The following is a 26,036-nucleotide window of genomic DNA, read 5'->3' on the forward strand; positions in this document are numbered from 1 at the left end:
CAGATGTCCCATTGCCATCTATAGTTTAGCTAGGCACACAGCTGTCCAACTACAGACGCATTTTGCAGCCTCTTCTGCAGCTAGAAACACCATGTGCCTAAAGTTCTCACCAACAGAAGGTAAGCAAAAGTCTTATACGCCTTGCTTAAAAAGGAAAGTTGCTTGCCCTTTACTTCTCTTCCTGATTCCCACAGGGAGTTATAAAAGCAAGCAATTTAGCCAGCTAACCATGAGGACAAAGATAGCATGATAGAAGATAGCAGAGCAACAAAAAGGAGGGAACCTAAGTCTCTGGCTGATCTTGTAGAGGAAAAGCATGGCTATTAACTCGGGACTGTTATGTAAGAATGATGTAAATTTCTATCTTCTTTGGGCCACATATCTTGGAGTATCTTACAACAGCTTTCCCTCCAATGTCATTCACTCCAAGGTCACACAATTATATACTAAAGGGAGCTACTATAGTTCCTGCCTTTGCAATGTGGATAAAAGTGTACTCTAGAAAATTCTAATAGAGACCCCCTCGTTTTTAACGTATGATGGTTCATTTGGTCTTTTTCAGGCAATGACAAAAGATAAACTTATGCTAACAAAATCTTTGTGCCCCCAATAATCAGAGAGGACTCAGTATGTTAATTAATGTATTCATCAAAGAAGGAAGTGAGACAAAAGAGTTTAATATATTTACAAGGGGATTGAACAGAGAAGTCAAGAGAGTTGAGTTCTGGAAGACACTCAGTAGAATAGTTAATGGGTTGCAACTACAAGGTCTCAATTTTTAAAAGGCCTTACTTCTTAGCTGCCAATGTGTTCAGGGGTGATGCCTCAGTTTCTGTTTCTCTGAACATCAGTCCCAGAGTCTGTATAATTTCAATGCATGCCCTAGAAAACAAAGAGAAAAAAAAATCACAGAAATGGCATGATTTCATTGTAAGTTAAGAATTCCACAAAATCAGTAATGCTCAATAGAACTGCATTCAGATAGCCATGTAGAAAAAAGCATAGGAAGGAAATTCTGTATGTTAAATTGCCAACATTGGTTGAGTGTCTACTCTGTGACTGCTACATAGTAAGCACTCAAAAATATTTGTTGAATGAATGAATTAATAGGTGCATGTCAGGATTAAAAGTCATTTACATATTGATTTTTGCACTTATTTTTTGCAAAGTTTTAATGATAATCACACTATTTTTTAAACTACATTTAATAATTTTAACTGTTTCAAGTAGTAATTTCTGGCTCAAAATTTCAAAGGTAAAAAAGGGAATACAGTGAAAGGTGTCTTTTATTCAGACACTCATTTTTTTCCCTTTTGGGACAGCCAGTATTACTAGTTTCTTGTGTAGTTTTTCTTTAACTATACAATTAGAACAAAATAAATGCTGTTTTTAAAAAATCTATGTGAAGCAAAACTTGCTGCCCTATTAATCATTAATACAGTATATATTTTGCCCAATGCCTTCCATTTATCTTGAACATCGTAGGGAAAAATATCTATGATTATCCAGTTAGTACTTACACCAGCTCACCAACACTTTGGCTTTTATTTTGATGTGCATTCTTATCCCTAGACTCTGGCAAGTACTCATGAAGTTTGTTTACTAGGAAATAAAAAAGGTCACTGGTCTGTGAAAGCAAGCAGGAAAGAAGACGGTAATTAAGGTATCTGTTGGCAAAACTCTCAATTCTTACATAATAAAAATAAGAAGAAATGATTTGTTCTTCAATTAGGGAGAAAGTGATTTACATTCTCTCTCATTAACACTAGCATAACCCAAATTGAAAATATACTTTTACTTACAACCAGAAGACCATTGTCCTGGTGAACAGAGCCAGAGCTAAAACCTAGCGGGTGACGCTGAGAGATGCCTTCTAGGCCCAGCTTCACCATTAATAGTGAAGATCATCCAGAAGTAGGTGTATAACGTTAGGCCAGTCATTCAGTCACCTTGGAATAATAATATTAAATGGGGGCCGCTATATTTCCTGCCTTTCCAAAGTAATTTGGCCTTTGTGAGGACATAATGAAATAATGGCTAGAAAAGCACTCACTTAAAACTGTTTACTAATTCAGAAACAAATGTACAGCAGTGGTATAGCCCATGAAGATGGTGCAGAATGATTTTAATACTTCTGTTAATACAGTGGAAATGTAGATTGCCACTTTTGCCAAAATAAACACTGACTTAAGAGTGTGGGAACCAGTTTTTTTTGTGTTCCTATCCAGTCTCATGAGATAATTGAGCATGAAAATAAGCACAGGCCCATGAAATCAGGCAAGTTGGTACTAATGAGAATTGGATATAATTGCTTCTCTTTTCTATTCCTCTACTGTTCATTTTTTCCCCAGCACTTTCTGTAAGGTCGGATCTTAACAAACGGCACCGCGAAACAGAGGAAAGCTTCAAGTGAGCTTTATTAGGGAGCGCTCCCGGGCGAGGTTCACTGGTCCGAGAGAAAGGGGCCAGAGAAGTCGCACGGGTTGGGCAAGATTTTATAGGGGAAGAAGGGAAAGGGGTGTGGTGAATCTGGGAGGGCGCAGGGTATTCCTTATTTGGTGGTCTTTTCGGGTATCCTGGGGGACCTTTAGTCCCGCCCCTCGAAAGGCGGGAAGGCTGGGCCGGGTGCAAAGTCCCCAGGTCAGTTTCTGGAACTGGGTGGTCCGGAGAATTTCGGTCTGATGCAACCTGTGAATCTGATTGTGTTCCCCTGCCTCGGGCCAGTTGGCCTTACACTTTCATTTACTAGTGGCAACTTAGACTCTTCGTTTAGACAGGTATATGTGTGCTCAGAAGAGGCTGAGGACGGCAAGTGGAAAGAGGGAAGGACAAAAGGAGCAGGACGTACACCATGGCCCTCTCAGGAGTGCTGGGGTTGCAGAGGCTGGTAACTTTACACGCTGACTCTGGAGCCAGGTTCTTTGAGTTCAAATACCAGCTCTGCCACTGGGTAGCTGTAGGACATTTGGCAGATTACTTATACATTCTGTGACTTTTCATCTCTCAAATGGGATTAATAGAATCACCTCATGAGGTTGATGTTAGGATTAAGTAAGATATTATTTGTAAAGCCTGAACAGTACTCAACATATTGTATGTGCTTAATAAAGTCAGTTATTATTGTGATCTCCCACCGCTCAGTGGTTCAGGAATTTTCACTTATAAAATATCTTCTGCCTACCAGCAACAACATGAAAGAGTCTCAAAAATATTATGTCAAAAGAAGCCAAACACAAAAGTGTACATAGTGTACAATTCCATGTAAGTGGAATTCTAGGACAGGCAAAACTAATCTATGAGGACAGAAAGTACAATAGTTGCCTGAGGCCAGGGGTCAGAGGAAACTGACTGCCAGAGGGCACGAGGTAGCCCTAAGGGGTGATAGAAATGTTCTCAGTCTTGACTGGGGTGGTGTTTATACAGATATATACATTTGTTAAAACTCTTTACAATGCACTCAAAAATATGTGCACTTTATTATATGTAAATTGGACGCCAGTATTTCTCCAAAGAAGATATACAAATTGCCAATAAGCATGGGAAAAAATGCTCAACATCACTAATCATTAGGGAAATGCAAATCAAAACTATTAGGTACCCCCAACACCCATTAGAATGGCTACTATCAAAAAATCAGTAAAGGGCTTCCCTGGTGGCGCAGTGGTTGAGAGTCCGCCTGCCGATGCAGGGGACACGGGTTCCTGCCCCGGTCCGGGAAGATCCCGCATGCTGCGGAGCAGCTGGGCCCGTGAGCCATGGCCGCTGAGCCTGCGCGTCTGGAGCCTGTGCTCTGCAACGGGGGAGGCCACAACAGTGAGAGGCCTGCGTACCGCAAAAAAAAAAAAAAAATCAGTAAATAACAAGGATGTGGAAAAACTGGAGCCCTTATGCACTGTTGGTGGGAATGTAAAATGGTATAGCTGCTGTGAAAAGCAGTATGGCGGTGCCTCAAAAAATTAAAAATAGAATTACCATATGATTTAGCAATTCTGCTTCCAACTATACTCCCAAAAGAATTGAAAGCAGGGTCTCAAAGAGATACTTACACACCCATGTTCATAACAGCATTATTCACAGTAGCTAAAATGTGGAAGCAGCCCAAGTGCTAATCAATGGATGAATGGATAAATAACATGTGGTATTACATACCTGGAATATTATTCAACCTTAAAATGAAGGAAATTCTGACGTACACTCTAACATCAATGAATCTGGAAGACATCATGCCAAGTGAGATAAGCCAGTCACAAAATGACAAATGCTGTATAATTCCTCTTACATGAGATATTTAGAATAGTCAAACTCAGAGGCGCAAAGAGGAATGGTGGTTGCCAGGGGCTGGGGGGAAGGGGAAATGGGGTGTTGTTGTTTAATGAATATAGTTTCAGTTTTGTAAGATGGAAAGAGTTCTGCAGAAGGATGGTGGTGATAGATATACAACATGAGTGCCTAACACTGAACTAGACACTTAAAAATGATTAAGATGGTAAATTTTATGTTATATGTATTTCACCATAGTTTTTAAAAACTGAAGGAAAAAAAAACTTCGTGAAGAAAAAAAGAATGGTTGGGAAATAACATGTCTAGAGAACTCTTTCATTCATTCATTGAACATGTAACTATTGATTGCAGCCATGTGGCAGGTACTATGCTAAGTAATGAGAATAACACCTTAAGCAAAACTGACAAACTGGACATGGTGTCTGTACTCCTAAAGCTTGCAGTTTAGTCAACCTGTACAAAAGTGTTCTCGTAATTTAAAATTTTTCTTGTAATAAAATTGAAGAATAAAAATTACCTACAGAGGAAAATTATACCCCAATGAAGTTGATTTTTAAAAGGGAAAATGATAAACATTTGACCCTTGAACAACACGAGATGTGAGTATAACTTACAGTCAGCCCTCCATATCTGCGGTTCCACACCTTGGATTTAACTAACCATGATCGTGTAGTAGTTTAGTATTTACTATTGAAAAAATCAACATATAAGTGGACCCAAGCAGTTCAAACTAATGTTGTTCAAGGGTCAACTGTATATATTATGATTATATAATATTATATTGTTTATTATATGATTATAATAATTGTATTATTAATTATAAGATTATGCCTATAGTTATTCATTATATTAACTTTATTTATTTTTGCGGTACACGGGCCTCTCACTGTTGTGGCCTCTCCCATTAAGGAGCACAGGCTCTGGACGCGCAGGCTCAGCGGCCATGGCTCACGGACCCAGCCGCTCCGCGGCATGTGGGATCCTCCCGGACCGGGGCACGAACCCACATCCCCTGCATCGGCAGGCGGACTCTCAACCACTGCGCCACCAGGGAAGCCCCTATTATAATTTTTAAATATATATGTATAATTTCCCATCCTCTTACCCAAGAACCAACAATTAAAGCTGCCTCTAATTTCCCCACCCCAGTGTGGGTTCTTAAGGGAGCTTCACATAAACTTACATTCTGCAGGGAGCCCAGCACAAAGTTGGAAAAAAACACTGCTTTAGCTTAAGGCTATGATAACCATTTAAATAAAAGAGCTCCTAAAAGAAGATTAAAATGTTGAGTTTTACTAGTCATATTTGTTAACTCTGTGTAAATGAATATGAGACTAGATTTTGGTTGCAGGTTAGAGAGAGAACATAAGGCTACCAGCTCTGAGGGACACAACGTACTCCACTGAAGTAGGGAAAGACCCCAAACAGGAAGACTACCCATGTGCCTTTATTTCCCTCTCTATTCACTTTGACCTTTCATTTTTGACAACTAAATTAGAAGATCTTCTATTGTAGTCCATCTAAGGATATTACATTAAAGAACGGCTGCAGAATTTTCAAGTAAGAAGCAGAACATGAATGCTTTACTCCTAGACTTCCAATCAGGTTAATTTTTCACAAGAGAATAAAATTTCAATTTATTATGAATTGATTGTGCAACCTGATATAGGCAGGCATTATGTTAGGCCTTAGGGAGAATACAAAGATCAGTATGACACATGCCTGTCCTGAAGAAGCTTATAGAATACTATGGTAAATAAAAAATATATACCAAGCAAAAGGGAGAATGTCTGTGCTAATTCCTGAGGGTAGGGACTGTGTCTTAGCCATGGTTGCATTTCTAGTGCCTATTGCTACAAGCACAGAATAGGCATGCCATAAATGTTTATTGAATCGTTAAAGAGAAAGCACTATGGGAGATGCTGTAGAACTGCATTGTCCAATACAGAAGCCGCTAGCCACATGTGGTTATTTACATTTAAATGGACTAAAACTGAATAAAATTAATGTTTCACTTCCTTGGTCACTAGCCACGTTCAAGTGCTTAATAGCCACGTGTGGCTAGGTGGCTACTTTACTGAACAGTGCAGATTATAAAATATCAAGGAGAGTTCTAAGGCACAGAACTGCCATAAGATCAGAAAGAGGAAGGTACCACAGTTCTCCATTGAGGAAAGGCATTTGAAATGAGCCTTGGAGAATGAATGGGTAGGATTTTAGCAGGAGAAAATGGAAAGAGTATCCTAGAGAAAGCAATAGTAGGGGAAAACGTGGAGGGGCTGGGAAGGGCAGGGTGTTCCAATCATTTCACATGGTTCAAGCTTTTACAGAAAAGAGGTGAGAGTGGTGAAGTGGTGGGTTGAGTGGGCTAGACCTGGTTTTATTCCCTTTCTCTGCATCCCTCTTTTCGTCCACAGCCGAGGCCACCTGCTTCAGGCCTGTTTTAAGACTGGAGACGCTTAAGACCAACATTCTGGTATTCAGCATCAACACCCTTCTTGCGAGTCTAACCCTTAGGTGGTAGCTCCGTTCTCCTGCCTAGACATCTGCTTTAAATCAATCCCCTGATTGTGTCCAGGTTGTCTAGGTGGCCCTCTTCTTTGGGCCCTGAGCTAAGTCCTTTGCCAGTCCTTTCCCAGCTACTGACTTTACTCTTGACTTTGTATCGTTGCTACTCCCCCCAACCCCACATTCCATGAAGGCCCTGTTCCCAAATCCTGAACGTGCAGATCTTCCTGGTGCCAAATGTTTATGCAGACATCTGGGTGTAATCCACCCACATGCTATAATGCCCTGATATTTCTCATTTTGCACATTCTCTTTGTAGAGATCACTCTCGTCCTTGGGCACTGTGCCTTCTCCCTTAGCATCTACAGCTGGATTCGTTTTCCCAGTGGCTGCCCTATGCAGATGTTGGCCCCTTCCTGATAACCCACCCTGCTAAAATAAAGGCCATGCCTGTCCACACTTGGAATCTGTGACAAGAGGTCAGTAGTGGGGAGCCTTAAATGCCAAAGCCAAAGTGCTTGTACTTAATAAGGAGAACCTCAAGAAGTTTTTTAGGAAGCAAAGTCCTCACAATCAGTGTTATAGATGAGTAGACACCATGTAGGTTGGACTGGAGAGGTTTATTTGGGTGGGAGATAATACCAATTTCTTTAGCCTTTCCATGTGGACTCTTCATAACCATATGTAAGTCATGTTGATGCCTGTCCCTGTATTTTCCATAATTCTCTGAAGTTTTTTAGTTAAAACTTGGATGGTGTATTCCTAACAGTGTCTATCTAGCTCAAGCATTTTTGATTATACAGCACTACATCATCCTTACCTGCCTCAATGTTGGGGACACTTGATACTCTATTCTCTGTAGCTACTCTGCCCTCTAATTAGGGTGATCAACCATCCCAATTTGCTTGGGACTGGTCTACCTTTTGCACTAAAAGTCCCAAGTGCCATGAACCTCCTCGGTCCCAGGCAAACTGGGAGAGTTTGTTATCCTAGTCTAGGTAAACCAGGATGGTTGGTCATCAGATGTGTCAAGCACTTAGAATCTAAGACATGGCCAAGACTGTCAGGTATGGCTGGGGAAGCTGTGCACTTCCCAACTGTGCAATAAAAAGGTGGCAACTATGTATAAGACCACTAACCAGAATGAGTCTCATTAGCACAGCACCAGTACTCACCTGGGCTTCTCAATACCTTCACCTAAACCTGAGACTACAAGTCAGGCTTACAGAGTAAGTGTGTAACTTGCCAAGTGGGAGCTAGACTGCTTTGACTTCCCAGGAGTCACCTTTTAAAAAATAACAATCCTACATTCAAAAGTAACTTTTTAATTATATTTTTATTGTAGGGGAACATACACATAAGACTTCTTGAAATGTACTTTCTCATCTCACTGTCTGTACTCATACTTCTTGCATGCCAGGAACTTCCCCTCGATCTCTCTTTTTTTGTGTCTGCTAACCCAACCCATGTGAGCTACTATCTTTTCCCTACTGCTCTCCCCTCTTCTGTCTCCCTGGCCCCAACACACCATATACAATGATTCCATCACAACATTTCAGGCATCAAGATGATTGCATTAAATTTAATCAACATTTTAAAATGCAGCATCAGTATACAACATTTATTTATATTTTACTTTAAGATTGAATATGCTGCATTTGCTAAACAGGTAAAACAAGCTTTAAAGATTAAAAAAAGACAAAACAACTACTTTCCAGAAAAGCCTTTTCAGAATGAAGTTTTTCGGGGCTGCTACTTTAAGTTCTGTAATTAAACAAAGTATCTTCCTCAAAGTATTGTCTTTAAGAAAAAGTTCAGATTTAAGTTGACTGAAGTGCTTAATTTTCTCCTCAGATATACAGAAAGAAAAGAAAATTTTCCATGGAAAAAATGATAAACAGCAGTTGAGGAATATCAACGATTATTGCTAGGTCTGTAAAACTTTGTTACTAACTGAATTTTAATATAGTTTTGTACTTCTAGCTTTGTTACTTATCAGTAATGAAACTTGCTCCTCCCAAATTGAACTATTTATTAATCTCCAAACATACTTTTTTGCCATGCCCCTTTACTCAAGCTGTACATATCATGAATACTCTCATTGTTCCTGGTAAACTTCTGTCCCTCTTTCATAGTCCAGCACAGAGTTTCTTCACATACCATTTACCATAACCCACGAGTCATATGTAATATTATTTGCTTAGTATTTTTTCTTTAAATCAACTCATTTTTTCTTAGAGAAATTTTTTTATACAGAAAATTTTGTATCACTACTTCACATGGGAAAACCAGTACCATTTGCTATAAATAGCATGTAACTAAAAATAGCAACAAAATTCTAAGTAGATGCTCCCTATTTTGAGCCTGAAGTCTGCTCTCCCTTTGACAAAAAGGCACATGAGCCTGTGTTTGAGAGCTGCCACTACTGGCACCAAGCCAAGAGGTTCTCCCTAATGAGGTCAGACGAATTGGAAAAGGGAATCATTTTTTACCATGGAATTCAAAGTTATTTCATGCCATGTCAGAATACCACATGAAGTCATCTTCCATTACTGCCCCATGTGCGTTCCACACTTCAGGAAAAGCTGGCTTAGCTGAAATGAGTTAACACCTTCTTCTCAGAGCTTTCCCTGATTCCACCAATGATGGGGAACCCTCTCCCATAGCACTCTTTCCGTACTTCTTACACCACACTAATCCTACTTCACTCCATTGCAGTTATTTGTGTACTTGTCCTGGCCCCTCGGCTTTGCAGCAACTTGAAAACACATTATCAGGTTAGATATTGTTTCCATCTCGCACTGTGCTCAATAATAACAACCTGTACTTGAGCACTGACTCTATGGCGGGGTCTGGCCTGGGTTCTCTTCATGAGCTAGCTCATTCAGCATCACTAGGAGGGCTGAGCTGGGAATTACTATCGCATTTATAGGATGTTAGGTTAAGTAGCCTGTCCAAGCTAACACAACCAGTGATTCAGAGAAGCAGGGTGCAAAGTAACAGTAACAGAACATATGTAGGTTGATGGAAATGTCTTAGAATTTCTGACTTGAAGTAAAAATATTTTTACCACTTATTCCACAAATCTTGATACCAGCCATTTATTCCAGTAATGCTACATGGAATCTTGGTTCTTGCCCACTCCTTCCCCCTTTATTTAAAAAAATTCTAAGATGCTCTCCTCTATGCAATCAATGAACCTCTCTTATTAACGCAAAAATTAAAACTTCCTGAAAAAAAGTCTCTTTTCTAGTGGAGATACTGGAGGAGATGATCGTTAAGAATTCAGTCTTAGCCATCAAAAAGACCACAAATAACAAATGTTGGCAAGGATGTGGAAAAAAAGGGAACCTCTGTACACTGTTAGTGGGACTGTGAATTGGGACAGCCACTATGGAAAACAGTATAGAGGTTTCTCAAAAAACTAAAAACAGAACTACCATATGACCCAGCAATTCCACTCCTGGGTACTTATCTGAAAAAAAATGAAAATACTAATTCGAAAAGAGACATGCACCCCAATGTACATAGCAGCATTATTTACAATGGCCAACATATGTAAGCAACCTAAGTACCCATCAGCAGATGAATGGATAAAGAAGGTGTGGTATACATACACAATGGAATACTACTCAGCCATAAAAAAGAATGAAATTTTGCCATTTGCAACAACATGGATGGACTTGGAGGGCATTATGCTAATTGAAATAAGTCAGATAGAAAAAGGTAAATACTGTATGATATCACATATATGTGGAATCTAAAAAATACAACAAACTAGTGAATATAACAAAAAAGAAACAGACTCGCAGATCTAGAAAACAAACTAGTGGTTACCAGTGAAGAGAGGGAAGGGGAGAGAGGCAAGCTGGAGGTAGGGCATTAAGAGGTACAAACTACTATATATAAAATAAATAGGGGGACTTCCCTGGTGGTGCAGTGGTTAAGAATCCACCTGCCAATGCAGAGGACATGGGTTCAAGCACTGGCCTGGGAAGATCCCACATGCCACGGAGCAGCTAAGCCCATGTGCCACAACTACTGAGCCTGCGCCCTAGAGCCTGCAAGCCACAACTGCTGAGCCCAAGTGCCACAGCTACTGAAGCCTGCGCGCCTGGAGCCCGTGCTCTGCAACAAGAGAAGCCACCGCAATGAGAAGCCCGCACACCGCAACAAAGAGTAGCCCCCGCTCGCTGCAACTAGAGAAAGCCCGCACACAGCAACAAAGACCCAACGCAGCCAAAAATCAATCAATCAATCAATCAATTTATAAAAAATAAAATAAAATAAATAGAGACTTCCCTGGTGGTCCAGTGGGTAAGGCTCCATGCTCCCAATGCAGGGGGCCTGGGCTCGATCCCTGGTCGGGGAACTAGATCCCGAATGCATGCCGCAACTAAGAGTTCTCATGCCGCAACTAAGAGTCCGCATGCCACAACTAAGAAGTCTGCATGCTGCAACTAAAAGATCCCACGTGCCTCAACTAAGACCCGGTGCAGCCAAAATAAATAAATAGATAAATAAATAAATAAAATATTAAAAATAAAAATAAATAAGCTACAAGGATATATTGTACAGCACAGGGAATATAGCCAATTTTTATAATAACTATAAATGGAGTATAATCATTAAAAATTATGAATCACTATGTTGTACACCTGAAACATATAATATTGTAAATCAGCTGAACTTGAGTTAAAAAAATGAAAGAATTCAGTGATAACAGTCATGAAGGCAGAAGAACATGATTATGAGCATAGGGGCAGTGTCAGACAGGCTGATCAATATCCTAGATCTGCCCCTGTTCCTCTAAGTAACTACCATGGGCAAGTTTCTTAGTCTTTCTGTGCCTCAGTTTCCTCATATGTAAAATGGGGATGATGATAGTACCTATCCCATTGTGCTCTTTTGATACTTTAGTTACTTCATGCGCTTAGCACACAGTAAGTGTTTAATAAATGTTCTCTAAATAACAGAGGAGTAAGCTTTGAGATCTTGCTTCCCTATACATCCATTTCTAACTACTGCCACATTTCATTTGAAAAATAACCATAGGGGAGTGGGAAGGGTAAGCTGGGACTAAGTAAGAGAGTGGCATGGACATATATACACTACCAAATGTAAAATACATAGCTAGTGGGAAGCAGCCGCATAGCACAGGGAGATCAGCTCGGTGCTTCGTGACCACCTAGAGAGGTGGGATAGGGAGGGTGGGAGGGAGACGCCAGAGGGAGGAGAAATGGGAATATATGTATATGTATAGCTGATTCACTTTGTTATAAAGCAGAAACTAACACACTATTGTAAAGCAATCATACTCCAATAAAGATGTTAAAAAAAAACAACCCATAAAATCCCTCTATTCTCTGAGAATTCCAAAAAACAGCAGAAATGTAGCTTTCACAAAGAAATGAGCTTAGAAAAGCAAAAGCCCAGAAAAAATACAATATCAGCACAATTATTTTGAAATTGATTTTCCAGTTTTTTCCGTTAGGAGTCAGCAATTTGCTAAGACCCATGTAGAAAGGAACTGTTTTTATCTTTTGGCACCTATGCTATCATAGGTGCCAAAAGATTATAATAATATCGAACTATATTTTTTTCAAAAAGGTCAAAACAAATTTCATAAGAAAAAGCACACTAATCTCTTCATACTAAAAATCAATTAATATATAAATTGAGGTCTCATATACCTCATAAATTCAAGTTAGATTCAGTAGCCTATATTTCTACAGAGAAGTTATGGATAATCACAGTTTCTCTGAACATTCAGAGAATATTTGCTTTTACATTCAGATGACAAACTTTCTTTGACTAATTTAAATAAGAAAAAGTCTAGGGCTTCCCTGGTGGCGCAGTGGTTGAGAGTCCGCCTGCCGATGCAGGGGACACGGGTTCCTGCCCCGGTCCGGGAAGATCCCACATGCCTTGGTGCGGCTGGGCCCGTGATCCATGGCCGCTGAGCCTGCGCGTCCAGAGCCTGTGCTCCGCAACGGGAAAGGCCACAACAGTGAGAGGCCCGCGTACCGCATAAAATAAATAAATAAATAAAATAAAAAAAGAAAAAGTCTAGGCCAGAAGAATCCATTATTCAACTTAGGAATAAGAGGAAATTTTACATTAATGTTAACATATTCTGTATTTTCATGAGCTAGAAAACATAAATTCATGCAAATAATGTAGCAGGAGGATTACTGATTTAATGATAAGCTCTATTTTTACTATTTTTTTCATTTTTCCAGACATTTAATATCAGTAATACCTTACATTTGAATAATGCTTTACAGCTGGTATGGTTTTTCATACATTATCTCAGAAGCTCTGTGTATATGTTCACAATGGTCAGATTACAGAACTCACAACTGTGACAAAATCCTAATTTGAAAACCCAAAGAATATTTACTTCTTTTAAACTGAAGGACTTCCCTGGTGGCACAGTGCTTGAGAATCTGCCTGCTGATGCAGGGGACACGGGTTCGAGCCCTGGTCTGGGAGGATCCCACATGCCGCAGAACGGCTGGGCCCGTGAGCCACAACTACTGAGCCCGCGCGTCTGGAGCCTGTGCTCCGCAACAAGAAAGGCCGCGATAGTGAGAGGCCCGGGCACTGCGATGAAGAGTGGCCCCCGCTTGCCACAACTAGAGAAAGCCCTCGCACAGAAACGAAGACACAACACAGCAAAAATAAATAAATTAATTAATAAACTGAAGGTGCCTTGTAGGCACAGACTATTTCCTATGTATCTTGTGCATATATTTGCATCCTTCATGGTGCATTAAATTACTACACTTTAAACATGTTGCCTTCAGAAATTAACTTTACAAGAAATATGCTTTTCCTGAGTCAGGATAGTGGCAGAACCCTCCTTGCCTTCAGGGATAAATTTCAAGCCACACAAAGTAAAAGCCTGTTTTTATTATACAATTAGCTTTAAAATCACTTTACATAATATAGTACCAAAATTAAAACTGATACTTTTTTTTTAGAATAAACATAAGAAAACATGTAGAAATTCTAAGCTATCTGTATAATCATCTTTTAAAAAAAGAAATCCCGGGACTGGGCTTCCCTGGTGGTGCAGTGATTAAGAATCCGCCTGCCAATGCAGGGGACACAGGTTCAAGCCCTGGTCCGGGAAGATCCCACATGCCGCGGAGCAACTAAGCCTGTGCGCCACAACTACTGAGCCTGCGCTCTAGAACCCGCGAGCCTCAACTACTGAAGCCTGTGCACCTAGACCCTGTGCTCCGCAACAAGAGAAGCCACTGCAATGAGAAGCTCGTGCATCGCAACAAAGAGTAGCCCCAACTCACCGCATCTAGAGAAAGCCCACATGCGGCAACGAAGACCCAACGCAGCCAAAAATAAAATAAATTTTAAAAAAAGAAAGAAAAAAAAAGAAATCCCAGGACTTCCCTGGTGGTCCAGTGGTTAAGACTCCAGACTCCCAATGCAGGGGGCCCGGGTTCCATCCCTGGTTGGGGAACTAGAGCCTGCATGCTGCAACGAAGATCCCGAGTGCCGCAGCTAAGACCCAGCACAGCCAAATTAATTAATTTTAAAAAAGGAAATCCCAAACATTATGCTATTTAACCCCTACATAACTCAGAACGTATCTCGAAATAACTGGAACATTTCCTTGCAAAATCATCATTATCACACCAACAAACCTATCAATAATTCTATGGTATTGTCTAATACCTAGTCCATATTCAAATGTTCTCTCTTGTCTTAAAAATGCCTTTTTATATTTGGTTCATTAAAACCAAGATCTAAATAAGATAATTGCTATATTTGTTTGCTATGTTTCTTAGATCTTTTAAAAACTTCTATGGAAATTTTCAAACATACACAAAAATGGAGAAAGTCTTATGAGAAACCCTCACATACCCATCACTTAGCTTCAGTAATTTTCAACATTTTGCCAGTCTTGTTTTATCTATTCCCTTACACACACACACACACACACACACACACACACACACCTTTTAAAATTTTGAGATAAAATATACATAACCTAAAATTTACCATTTTAACCATTTTCAGGTGTACAATTCAACGGCATTAAGTGCATTCACAATGTTGTGCAATCATCACTACTATCCATTTCCAGAACTTTTTCATCTTCCCAAACAGAAACTCTGCATCCATTAAACGATGTCTCCATTCCTGTCTCTCCATGGCTCCTGGTAACCTATATTCTGCTTTCTGTTTCTGTGAATTTGCCTATTCTAGGTGCCTCATATAAGTGGAACCATATAATATTTGTCCTTTTACTACTGGCTTATTTAACTTAGCATAATTTCTTCAAGCCTCATCCATGTTGTCACATGTATCAGAATTTCATTCCTTCTCAAGGCTGACACACCCACACTTTTAAGTCAGATTCCAGTTTAATTGTTTGAACAAAGATATGTCATAGGTGGTGCTATGTGTTTCATGTTACATCAAATAATGAGGCATTTTATAATTTTTAAGTGCTCCATTATAGCATCCCACTTAAGTGATTCTAAGACTGATCAGTGTTTAGTTATTTACATGAACCCTCCATTTTGAAATTCCACTTCACCTTTCTGTCTGATGGTTCCATCCACTGAGGATCTTTGCATGAATCTATTATTTCATCAGAGGTTAAAAAATGGTAGCTTTCTAATTCTGTTAAACCTCCCACATTCATTAGCTGGAATTCTGTAAAATGGAATTTGCTCTCATCAACTTGGGCTACTTGGTTACCCTGACCTAATTACAGTTTATGCAGGAAAGGCAGGATAAATGCTTAATTCTTTCTTTCCATTTGTTTGCTGATTTGCAGAAAAATGAATTAGTGCCCTATTTACTTCTAACGGAGTTCAGTACATTTTTATTTCTTAACCGGGTGGGGGAGGGTAGGAGGGAGGACTTTCTCTCTATGATGCATCATTATACACTTTGGAATTTTTATATATTCGTTATGTTTTAACCATCTCATTCATTATTTTTTCTGATTCTTGATTTGTTCCATCTTTGGCTATCAGGAGGCCCTTCATGTGGGCTCCTGTGTCCTTTAGTTTGAGCCCTGTTACTCTTTGCATTCTGCCACAAGCTGTTTCAGACTCATTTGTATATTTCCTACCCCAGACCTAGAATCAGTCATTCTTCCAAGGAACTTTGGTTCCCTTTAATGGGAAATGAATTGTATCTTTTAAAATTAAACTTTCCCTTAGTTCACTTACATCACCTCCAATATACGTCACTATCGTAAACCTCTCAAAAGTCACTCATGACGTAGTTAATATCAAAATTATTGGCACCATCAATTGACAGAGTGCTCTCTAAGTACAAAGCACTGTTTTAAGTAAGAAAAATACGAAAATTAATAAGACATACTCCTTGCCTTCCAGGGGCTCACAGTCTATTGGAAGTAATCGTCACATCACAAGTAACTACTTCAATGTAAGGCTGACTATGATAAGAACATAATAGAAGTATGAAGTCTGGATAAAATCCAAACTCCTTTGCCTTGCATATAAGGTCCCAGCCTCTATCTTATTTCATTCATTCATTCATTGTATAAAGGTTTATTGGCAGCCTACTATGTGCCAGTGACCGAGGAACAGTCCCTGCCCTTAAGGAGCATATTGCATAATAGGGCAGCACATAAACAAGCAATCCGTAATACAGAGTGGACAGTGCTACAGATATGTAAGCACAGGACGTTATGGAGGGACCCTCTCAACTTAGTCTTGAGAACTGATTTTTAGACAAAGGGATAGTGAGCTAAGACTTGAGGAGCTGAAGTTTCTATGAAGGGGAAGAAGAGAAGAGAGTAGGGTTCTAGAATAGAGGCCATCACGTTAGGGTCCAGATTAACAGGGAGCTCTTTGAGAGCTATGAGTTCATTTGGATCAGGAGCTTAGGGCAGGAGTGTGGAGGACACAATAGAGACATCAGGAAGATTTGTAAAAAGCTGTTATAGAGTGTAGACCTTCTAAGGGCAATGGGGAGCTATGGAAAGGCTTTAAGGGAGGAGTTCCATGATCACGTTTGTACTTCTGAAAGGTTCCTCTGTTGTATTGAAGAATGGTCTAGAGAGGGGCAAGAGTGAAGGCAGAGGCCAGCCAGGAAAATACTGTCAGAGCCCAGAACAGATAATTGGATCTGAGCATGTGGCAGTAGAAAGAAGTGGGTGTTATCCAGATATATTCAATAAGTACAGTAAATCATGTGGTGATGACTGGATTAGGGGATGGGGATCTCGGGATCCAGGAATCTGGCTTAGGCTGTCTAGAGATAATGACATCATGCCCTGTTTAGGAAACACAGATGGAAGGTCAGGTCACAGAAGGAAGAGGCTGAGTTCTGTTTTGCATATGCTGACGTTATGGCTCCTGTGAAACATACAAGAAGTGATATCCAGTGGGTAATTGTCTTTGCAATTCAGGGCGAGAAGAGATGTAGATATAAATGTGATGGTCAGCATCACATAGAGTTAGGAGAGGCAAAGAGGGCGAACACCCTGCCGTGCAACTCTGTTCTGTCATCACTCCTTACCTATATGGCTTTTGACTTCCAGTAGCAGGACTGAGCTCACTAACATATAGGGGATCTTGTAAAAGAGTAACTTTCTGAAAGAGGAAAAAAAGTGGGAATAGTTAGAATTTTTGTTTACTGAAACATCAATTCCCACTACTTTTAGTCAATATCATATATCTATTCTTTAATCCCTTCTACAGTACATGATTTGTAACTCATTCCAGTATTTGATAATACTACAGGGAATTTTTTCCTTATATAGTTTTTTTAAAGTTTTAAACATAGCATTTGTTCATTATAAAATAGAATAATCTATCGAAATAAAACAGTACAGAAAAGAAAAGTAAATGATAAAAGTTCCCTATCTCTCCCTACCCTTTCTGTCTCAATATTCAAAACACCTTACTGTTGTTAGTTTGGTTTATATTCTTTCAGGCATATAAAAACATGTTAATTATAACATATACATTTATAATATTTACATGTTAGATGATATATTTTTATAATATGTATTTAAATACTACATTATATCACATATTAATCTGGATTTTTTTTCACTTAATATATGGTGGACAGTTTTTCATGTCTACGTATATAGATTTACTTCAGTCTTTTTAATAATGATTACCCAGTATTACATAGCCGAGATATACAATAATTTTGTTAACTATTCCCCCATTAATGGGGTTATTTTTTCCTTAAATCTTTAGTGCTGCCACTTCCCACTGGGTCTTGAAACAAATTGGCATGTAGTGTAATAATTTTTTATTAATGTTGAGGCTTAACAGGTCAGAAGGAATTTCTGAAATGTTGCTGATTTACAACTCCAAACAACTCCTGTCTTATTCCTTAATAAGAGTAGGGTGGTGGGTGGGTGTGTAGGGGGGAATTATGTACTTTTTCTTACTATTTTTGTCATTGCTTTATGTTTAAAAAAAAAAAGCTGCCTTTTCTTTTCTCTCCAAATGTTTATGCTTGCCTTAAATCTAGAATTTTAATTTGAGGATATTCGTTATTTAGCTTTCTAGCAGTTATTCCACAATGTATGAAGGGCAAAGAATTGCCATGTTTTGTCTTTGTAGAATTTGAGATGCTAAACAACGCAGATGTAATTACTTTTGGTGAAAGTTACAGATAAAATGGGTTACTGACAAGGACAACTCTTTGGAAACCTTTAAAATCAGAATGAGTGCTAATTTCTAACTGGATGGTTTAGGTTAATTTTACCTGAAAGTATACAGAGAGTTAAGATGTCTAATTCCTTTTCCCAGGAGCATTTATCCATACCTCAACATGAAAGAAATCTCAAGGCACAAGAGAGCAATTACCCAAGATAATTCTGACAGATTTAGGAGATTATTTTTGTCCATTTCCTAAAACTTATGAAGATAGCCAAGACTAACCAAAGGTGACCAACCTAATGAAAGACTTCAACAATGTCACAAAAAAGTCACAACTTTTAAAATGTTTATATTGTTAATATCTTATTCTCACTAGAATGAATGCTAACCTGATAGATTCATCATTTATATATGAAATATTTGCTTACTCATTTTTCATCCTTCAAGGGATAGAACATTGGTTTTTTTTTTTTGTCTGCACCACGAGGCATGCAGTATCTTAGTTCCCCGACCAGGGATAGAACCCACACCCCCTGCAGTGGAAGCGCCGAGTCTTAACTGCTGGACCGCCAGGGAATTCCCAGAACATTGTTTTCAATGATAATATCTGACAACTCATAAAGATAACCCCCCTCCATCCACATTATTTCAGTGGTCATAGAAAAAAAAAAAGCAGACTGTCTGGGTTCAAATCCCAGCTCTATATTAGTTGTACAACCTTGAATATATCATTTAATTTCCCTGTGCCTCAATTTCCTCATCTATGAGATGAGAATAACAGTCCTACCTCGTAGGACTGTTGTACAGATTAAATGAGTTAATATACAGAAAGCATCAGAACAGTTCCTACCAATAATAACACTACACATTAGTTGTTTGTTATTGCTTATAGTATCAGAAGGGCTATGAGTTGGCCTATCTGACTTACCCCATCCATGCCTTTGCTGCAGAATTTAAAAGTAGTACTTAAAACTGGGAGTTAGTTAAACAGTTATTTTGAAATATTTAGGTAGATTTTTAGAAGTCAATTAAATTGTGGTTTTTCTATTAGAACATATGAAGCCTTCTTTTAATAGATCAGGATTTTCCCTCTATTCATGATTCACTTACATTCTTAATTTGGAGAAAGCGGTTTAAAATTTTAGAGAGGAATTTTAAACATTTAACATTTAATTTAAACAATAACATTCTAAACTGTGCTATGAGAAAAAAATGAGAGTTGTCTTGCAACCTTTCACAATTTTTGGCCACTTATAAAACCCCCTCCTTCCTAGCTTCTTCTGAGTGAAAAGAGTCTTTCATACTTCTTAACATTATTATGTTGAAGATCAATAATAAAAATTATGTATCACTGAAGATAAGTAAAAAGGGTCATACTATTCTTTTAATAAATTGCTTATTTTAACTGATTCTGGTGTTATAAGAAGATCCCTAAATGGGAGTTCTGACTCGGCCCCTACACTTATTATATAATGTTGAGTAAGTCACGTAGAATTTTTGTGCTTCAGTCTCCTCGTTTATAAAATAAGGGACATAGACCAGGTGATCTCTATAAAATCATCTGATCTTATGACAATGAGTCTGTCAACTACAAATTGGCACCTGCCGTCGGCACTTGCCATCTGCCTCTACAAGGATTAAATCATGTGCTGCTGCAGCTGCTAACTTTTCAACACCCCCTGAAAGGAGTTCAGGGTGGAGAGCAGAAATGAGGCACGCTGTGCTCGGGGGAAAAACTGGCAGAACAGGTCTTCAGATAGTTAGATATTTTCAGGAGCCAATTTTATGAGCCCAGTTCTTGTATCTCCTCATATCTAGAAAAGCACTACTAAAATCCTTCATGACGTCTGCTCCTCGTGACTAGCAGTAACCTTCACAAGACTAGCAGAAACCTGCAAAAAATATGTGCTAGATTGCATGTACTCCCCTTTCACCAAAATCATATATATACTGACCTTCCCCGCTACCTATTTGGAGCAGTTTCTCAGAGCTATTTGTTTTGTTTTTTGGGTTTTTTTTTTTTTTTTTGCGGTACGCGGGCCTCTCACTGCTGTGGCCTCTCCCGTTGCGGAGCACAGGCTCCGGACGCGCAGGCTCGGCGGCCATGGCTCACGGGCCCAGCCGCTCCGCGGCATGTGGGATCTTCCCGGACCGGGGCACAAACCCGCGTCCCCTGCATCGGCAGGCGGACTCTCAACCACTGCGCCACCAGGGAAGCCCTCTCAGAGCTATTTGAGATGCTGTCTCCCGAGCTATAGTCATCATTTTGCCCAAATAAAACTTAACTCACAAATCTCATGTTGTGCTTTTTTTTTTAAAGTCAAAAACTCCCACTAACCTACTTTCAATAGCACAGCTAAGAAATACAGAAACATATTGATACTGTTGAACTTTATCTGAGCTCCCTGGTCTCTGAAAGCAGAATGGTTGAGAAATCACCCCCAGCTAACTGCGAAAGACCACCCTGCTCACAAATATTCCAAGATAAGACTTGTCTCCAACCTTCCTCATTGATTCCCATGAGACTCACTGCTGACTCCCTTGTTTATTACCTGCCTCTATAAAACCTCAGATCCATCTCCTTTTCTTGAAGACATGTCTCATTAATGAGCATTTTCCCTATTGCAATAGCCTGGTAAAATCATATCCTTAATTGTCCAGTGCATTATGTCTTGCACAATATTACTAAATTCGAAGGTTAAACTTCCAAAATGGGGAGGAAGAGCAGGGAAGCCTACCCTAAAAAACAATACTCAAGGGCTTCCCTGGTGGTGCAGTGGTTGAGAGTCCGCCTGCCGATGCAGGGGACGCGGGTTTGTGCCCCGGTCCGGGGAGATCCCACATGCCGCGGAGCGGCTGGGCCCGTGAGCCATGGCCGCTGAGCCTGCGCGTCCGGAGCCTGTGCTCCGCAACGGGAGAGGCCACAGCAGTGAGAGGCCCGCGTACCGCAAAAAAAACCAATATTCAAGTCAAGGTTAACTTAGGAGGACATTTACTATAACATAATTGTTCCATGAACTTTCTAAGTGCAGAAATATTGATGAAGTTGTGGAAATAATGTACTAATGAAGTTTTGACTCCTTTTTCTCTAGGTTTGGGTTACTCTGTAAAGGGGAGGCCAGGGAGGAATTTCCTAAGTAAAACTCATTTCCGTTCCCACTGACTTGAAAGGGATTTCACTTAGAGAGTCTTTGTGATCTGAAAGTCCCTGGGGTTCTTTTGTGTTTGTGGTGCAAAATGGCACACGGACAGCCTTGCTAGTGGCTGATGTGGGCTGACAGCTCCTCCTGGACAGGCACTTTGGCCATGAAGGGACAGCTTCTTGAGGTCTGAAGGAGGGCCAAGAGTTGAGTCCTTGGATGGTGGTGTGCTGCTCTCTTGGTGGTACCTCTCAGGTAGAATTTAGAGTTAAACATAATATTCAGAATTTAACAGTAAGGAACAAAGAGAAACCAATGGCCCCATTGCAGCAGTTTAAGAGTCTGAAAGTAAAAGTCTTCACATAAAAGAAATGCTTGTAAGAGAAAGGAGTGATTTACTCTCACCTGCTGTTGACCATTGACCTAGAGGAGGTATGGCACAATTCTTCAGTATATACTCCTGCTTTCAGAAATAAAACTCTATGCTATGTCATTTAAAGAAGCATTTTTTATATCTAAAGCCTTATGCCTGTCCTTCACAGAGCCCAACATTCCCAGTGAAAGGACTTTTCATTCTAGTTTTGAAACTTGATTGTTCTTTCATCTTGCATTTCTAATGGATCCTATAAAGAAAAAAGAACTATTCATATGGAGAGATGAAGAGAGATTTTTTTTATTTTTATTTATTTTTTGGGGGGGAGAGAGATTTTTTTTAAATGGTGTTTTCTTTGATTCATATTTTGCTAACACTCTCTGATTTTTTCCAATAGCATCAGCACTTTTTTCAGAACCAATTCTGGGTCCCATCTTTTACCTTCTCTGTTCTCTCCAGCTCACCATGACTCATTTCTTTTCTCTGCAACACAAGGAAGCAAGTGGTAGAGGCTAAGAAGTTGCAGAGTATGAGATCTAAGTTCTAATCCAGGCTCTGCCACTCAGTGGTTATGTGACTTAGATTGACCTAAGCCTCAATTTCCTAATTTTAAAATAGGAACAATAATAGAACCAATTTCATTGAGTTTGTGTGAGGATTAAGTAAGAAAATACATGCAGTGTTTTTTAACACTGGAAACACTCAGTAGGTGCTAGGGATTAATATTATCCTATATTGCCTTGAATTGCTGGTTTATCATTTTACATTAAGATATCTTATCTTTCTTATGAGACTGGCACCTCCGTGAAAGTGGAAAACCACTTTGCTTTTATTAGTTCTTAACTTTAAACAGGTATAAAATTCATTCATCATCTGTACAATGCTATGAACTGTGCTGAGTTCCAGCCCTCAGCTCCCTCTTCCACTGACCTTACATACGTGTACACGCATGCATGCACACACACACACATACACAAGTGCTCACCTCAGTTCATTTATCCAAGTTCCATCCCCCTTAAACAGCCATCCTTGCCAAACCCTCAGGCTTAAGGATGTGCACACTGGCACTGTGGTCCCAGAGCATGATCAGGAAAGAGAGTGTACGAGCACCCCCTCCTTCCTGCACTCTTCTTGCCCTGGGGAGTGGCACATGACATGGCCAGATTTTAAACACACAACTAAACAAATTAATGTATATGACCCATAATCTCTAAATGCCACTTACTGATTATCTTACCTTGCCCTATTTCTTTATAGGATTCTAGTACTATGTAACAATGATATCGAAGTATCTAAGAATATAAGGTGCTCATATAGGATTTTCAGGTCAATGAATATGTGTAGCCCAGAAATGGATGATACATACTCCAATCCTCTTGAAAGTGATAGCGTTTCTTTATTCTTGTAGATGATATTTTCTAAAATTTTCTCTATGGAAATTAAGAGAGTTAAATAACCAGTGCACAGATTATGTTAGGTAATGTTATGAAATTATGTTACAATGTTCATTTTAGGCACAACATATGTTTCATGTGAAAGGTCAGCAAAATGATTTCAGGTAGTTACAGAAAGGCACACTTGAAATGACTGTTATTTACTCAGTTGTATGAAAAATTTATTATTTTAAAGAGCTAAAAGAGTTTCTAAAAAGGATTACCTTTTTGACAGCATAAGTTAAAATGTCATGGACATTATAGTTTCACCAGTGAAGCAAACCAACTCATAAAGTTGAACTGTATTTTTCACATGAAATTCAATAATACCCACTTTTAGTAGTCTGATTAAAGAGTAGTTCATTACTAAGCAAGAGTTTTAGAACCTTGAGTTTCAACATGTGTCAACTCCACATTTACACAACTAAGTTGCTAAAAGTCAAGTGTTTTTCTAATGAGCTGATTACGTATCTCTAGAGAGAGCCACCGCAAAGGAGAAAGCAATGGGAGAACTGGGAAAGAGAACTCCAGAATCAAAAGTATGCACAAATCGTTTTTCTCCTTTCTCCCTCTGCATCAAACACAGATAAACTCCTTGAGGCTGAAACTGTCAGGTTAAAAGCCAGAGTCCAAAAAGCAGCAGGCAACATTAAACAGCTTCAGAAAAATCTGTTAGATGCAAAGTCAGCTAAGAATGCAAAGTACATATATACTAGCATATTGACTCTATCAAGAAATGAAGAAAAATGGTAAATAGAATTTACTTAACTTCTTTCTCATCCTTTTTAAGAGTTTTAAAATGGAATAGAAAAAAATCATTGATTTTTAAAACTCTTAAAAAGGATGAGAAAGAAGTTAAGTAAATATGAAAACGGGGAAAGTAAAACACCTATCAGACCGAAATTGTCAGATTAATGTGCTAAAATATAAGAAACAAGCAGAACAATAAGGAACAATGATTCTTCCATAAAAAGAAACATATAGACCTAGATCTCAAGATGTAGAATTTGAGCTCTCCTGAATAAAAAATTCCCCATGAAGACTCTACTAAAGCAGAATTGGTGAAATATAAGCAATTCTATGTAAAATAATTCAAAGCTAGAAAATAATTCTCAGATATTTAAGTGTAATCAAGAGGCTGGCAGAGACCAGTACCAAACTCTTCATGTGACCCAGAGTCACATAATATTCAAAATGTCCCAGACACAATCCAAAATTACTTGACATTTGAAAAGCCAGGAAAATCTCAATACCTTATGAGGAAAAAGAAAATTAACAGATATCAATCTTGAGATGAAAAAGATGTTGGAATTATCAGACAAAAGCTTTAAGGTAACCATCGTAACCATGCTCCAATAGATGAGAGTGAACCCCTTTGAAACAAATGGAAAGATAGAAAGTCTCAGCAGAGAAATAGCAAATATAAAAAGGAACCAAATGGAAATTTTAGGAGGAAAAAATACACTACAATAACTAAAAATTTTAAAATTCTCTGAATGGACTCAGTGAGCAGAGTAGAGATGACAGAGAAAAGAGTCATTGAATTTTGAAGATAGAGGAATAGAAATTATCCAATTTGAACAATCCAGAGAGAATAGAGATTGAAGAAAAAAATGAACACATTCTCAAGGGACTGTGCGACAATATGAAAAAGACCTAATATTCATGTCTTCAGAGTCCCAGAAGGAGAGGAAAAAGAGTGGTACAGAAAAAATATTTGAAGGAATAATGGTTGAAAACTCTCCAAATTAGGCAAAAGACACAAACTTATAGATTCAAGAAACTGAGTGAATCCCAAGTAGGATAAACTCAAAGAATTCCACACCAGACATATCATAATCAAACTGCTGTAAGTGATAAAGGAAATTAAGAGATATTTAGAACTGAATGGCAATATACATCAAATACATGTGACTCAGCTAAAACAGATTTTAGTTTGTTGACTCTGGGTCATATTTAAATTCTATGTAGAATGTTATTATTATTTTTTTTAATCAGGCAATCAACTGCTGTGTGCATTCTGTTCAGGATTTTTACTTCCATTCAGAGGGAGAGGTAGGGCAAAGTGTGCTTACTCCACCTCGACCAGAATTAAAAACTTAATTAATTTTATTACATCAAAATTAAAATTCTACTCAGTAGAAGACACCACATAGAATAAGCTAATAGGTAGTTGACAATATGGGATGAGGTATTTTTAATCTCTAAAACCAATAAGCTGATTAGTATAATGTATATTAGTAGAATGTACAAAGCAATTCTGCTCCTGAGTATATGTCCCAGGAAAGTTTTCAAACAGGATGGAAGAGAGTAAGGGGGAGAAAAATGAATACTGATTCTACCCCAACCCTTAATATTTTTTGTATTTTTATAAATCTGTAACTGATCAATGAATATTTGTTAATAATTATAAACTATGATCTAACTGTGTGCAAGCGAATATATCTATTTAATAATGGCAGTGTCAATTTTGAGAAATATCAAGAAATAAGGGCTTATTATAAGAACAGCTACTGGAGGCCTTGAATCCTTCTCTTGAGTTTCTAAACATTCTGAATTCATATACTTACACACAAAGTATATTTACATAAACACAGGACTTGGTCCTCTATTAGAAGTACAGCAACCTACTGCATAAGAAATCCTTAGGAAATTAATATAGATGGTG

General features: G+C 38.8%; 2 protein-coding genes across 2 annotated transcripts in view; one reads left to right on the forward strand and one right to left on the reverse strand.

Moving 5' to 3' along the window:
- XPOT (exportin for tRNA) overlaps positions 1-26,036 on the forward strand; it is a 134,290-nt gene that overhangs the window by 49,818 nt on the left and 58,436 nt on the right. The gene's annotated exons all lie outside the window — the stretch shown is intronic.
- C11H12orf56 (chromosome 11 C12orf56 homolog) overlaps positions 1-26,036 on the reverse strand; it is a 61,783-nt gene that overhangs the window by 23,163 nt on the left and 12,584 nt on the right. Inside the window, 7 exon segments of the mRNA XM_067698703.1 lie at positions 793-882; positions 1,521-1,627; positions 8,501-8,638; positions 17,313-17,393; positions 21,419-21,585; positions 21,588-21,716; positions 21,719-21,810. Of these exon segments, the coding sequence (XP_067554804.1) occupies positions 793-882; positions 1,521-1,627; positions 8,501-8,638; positions 17,313-17,393; positions 21,419-21,585; positions 21,588-21,716; positions 21,719-21,810 (804 nt within the window).

The sequence above is a fragment of the Pseudorca crassidens genome, chromosome 11 (assembly GCF_039906515.1).
Source record: "Pseudorca crassidens isolate mPseCra1 chromosome 11, mPseCra1.hap1, whole genome shotgun sequence".
Lineage (NCBI taxonomy): Eukaryota > Metazoa > Chordata > Mammalia > Artiodactyla > Delphinidae > Pseudorca > Pseudorca crassidens.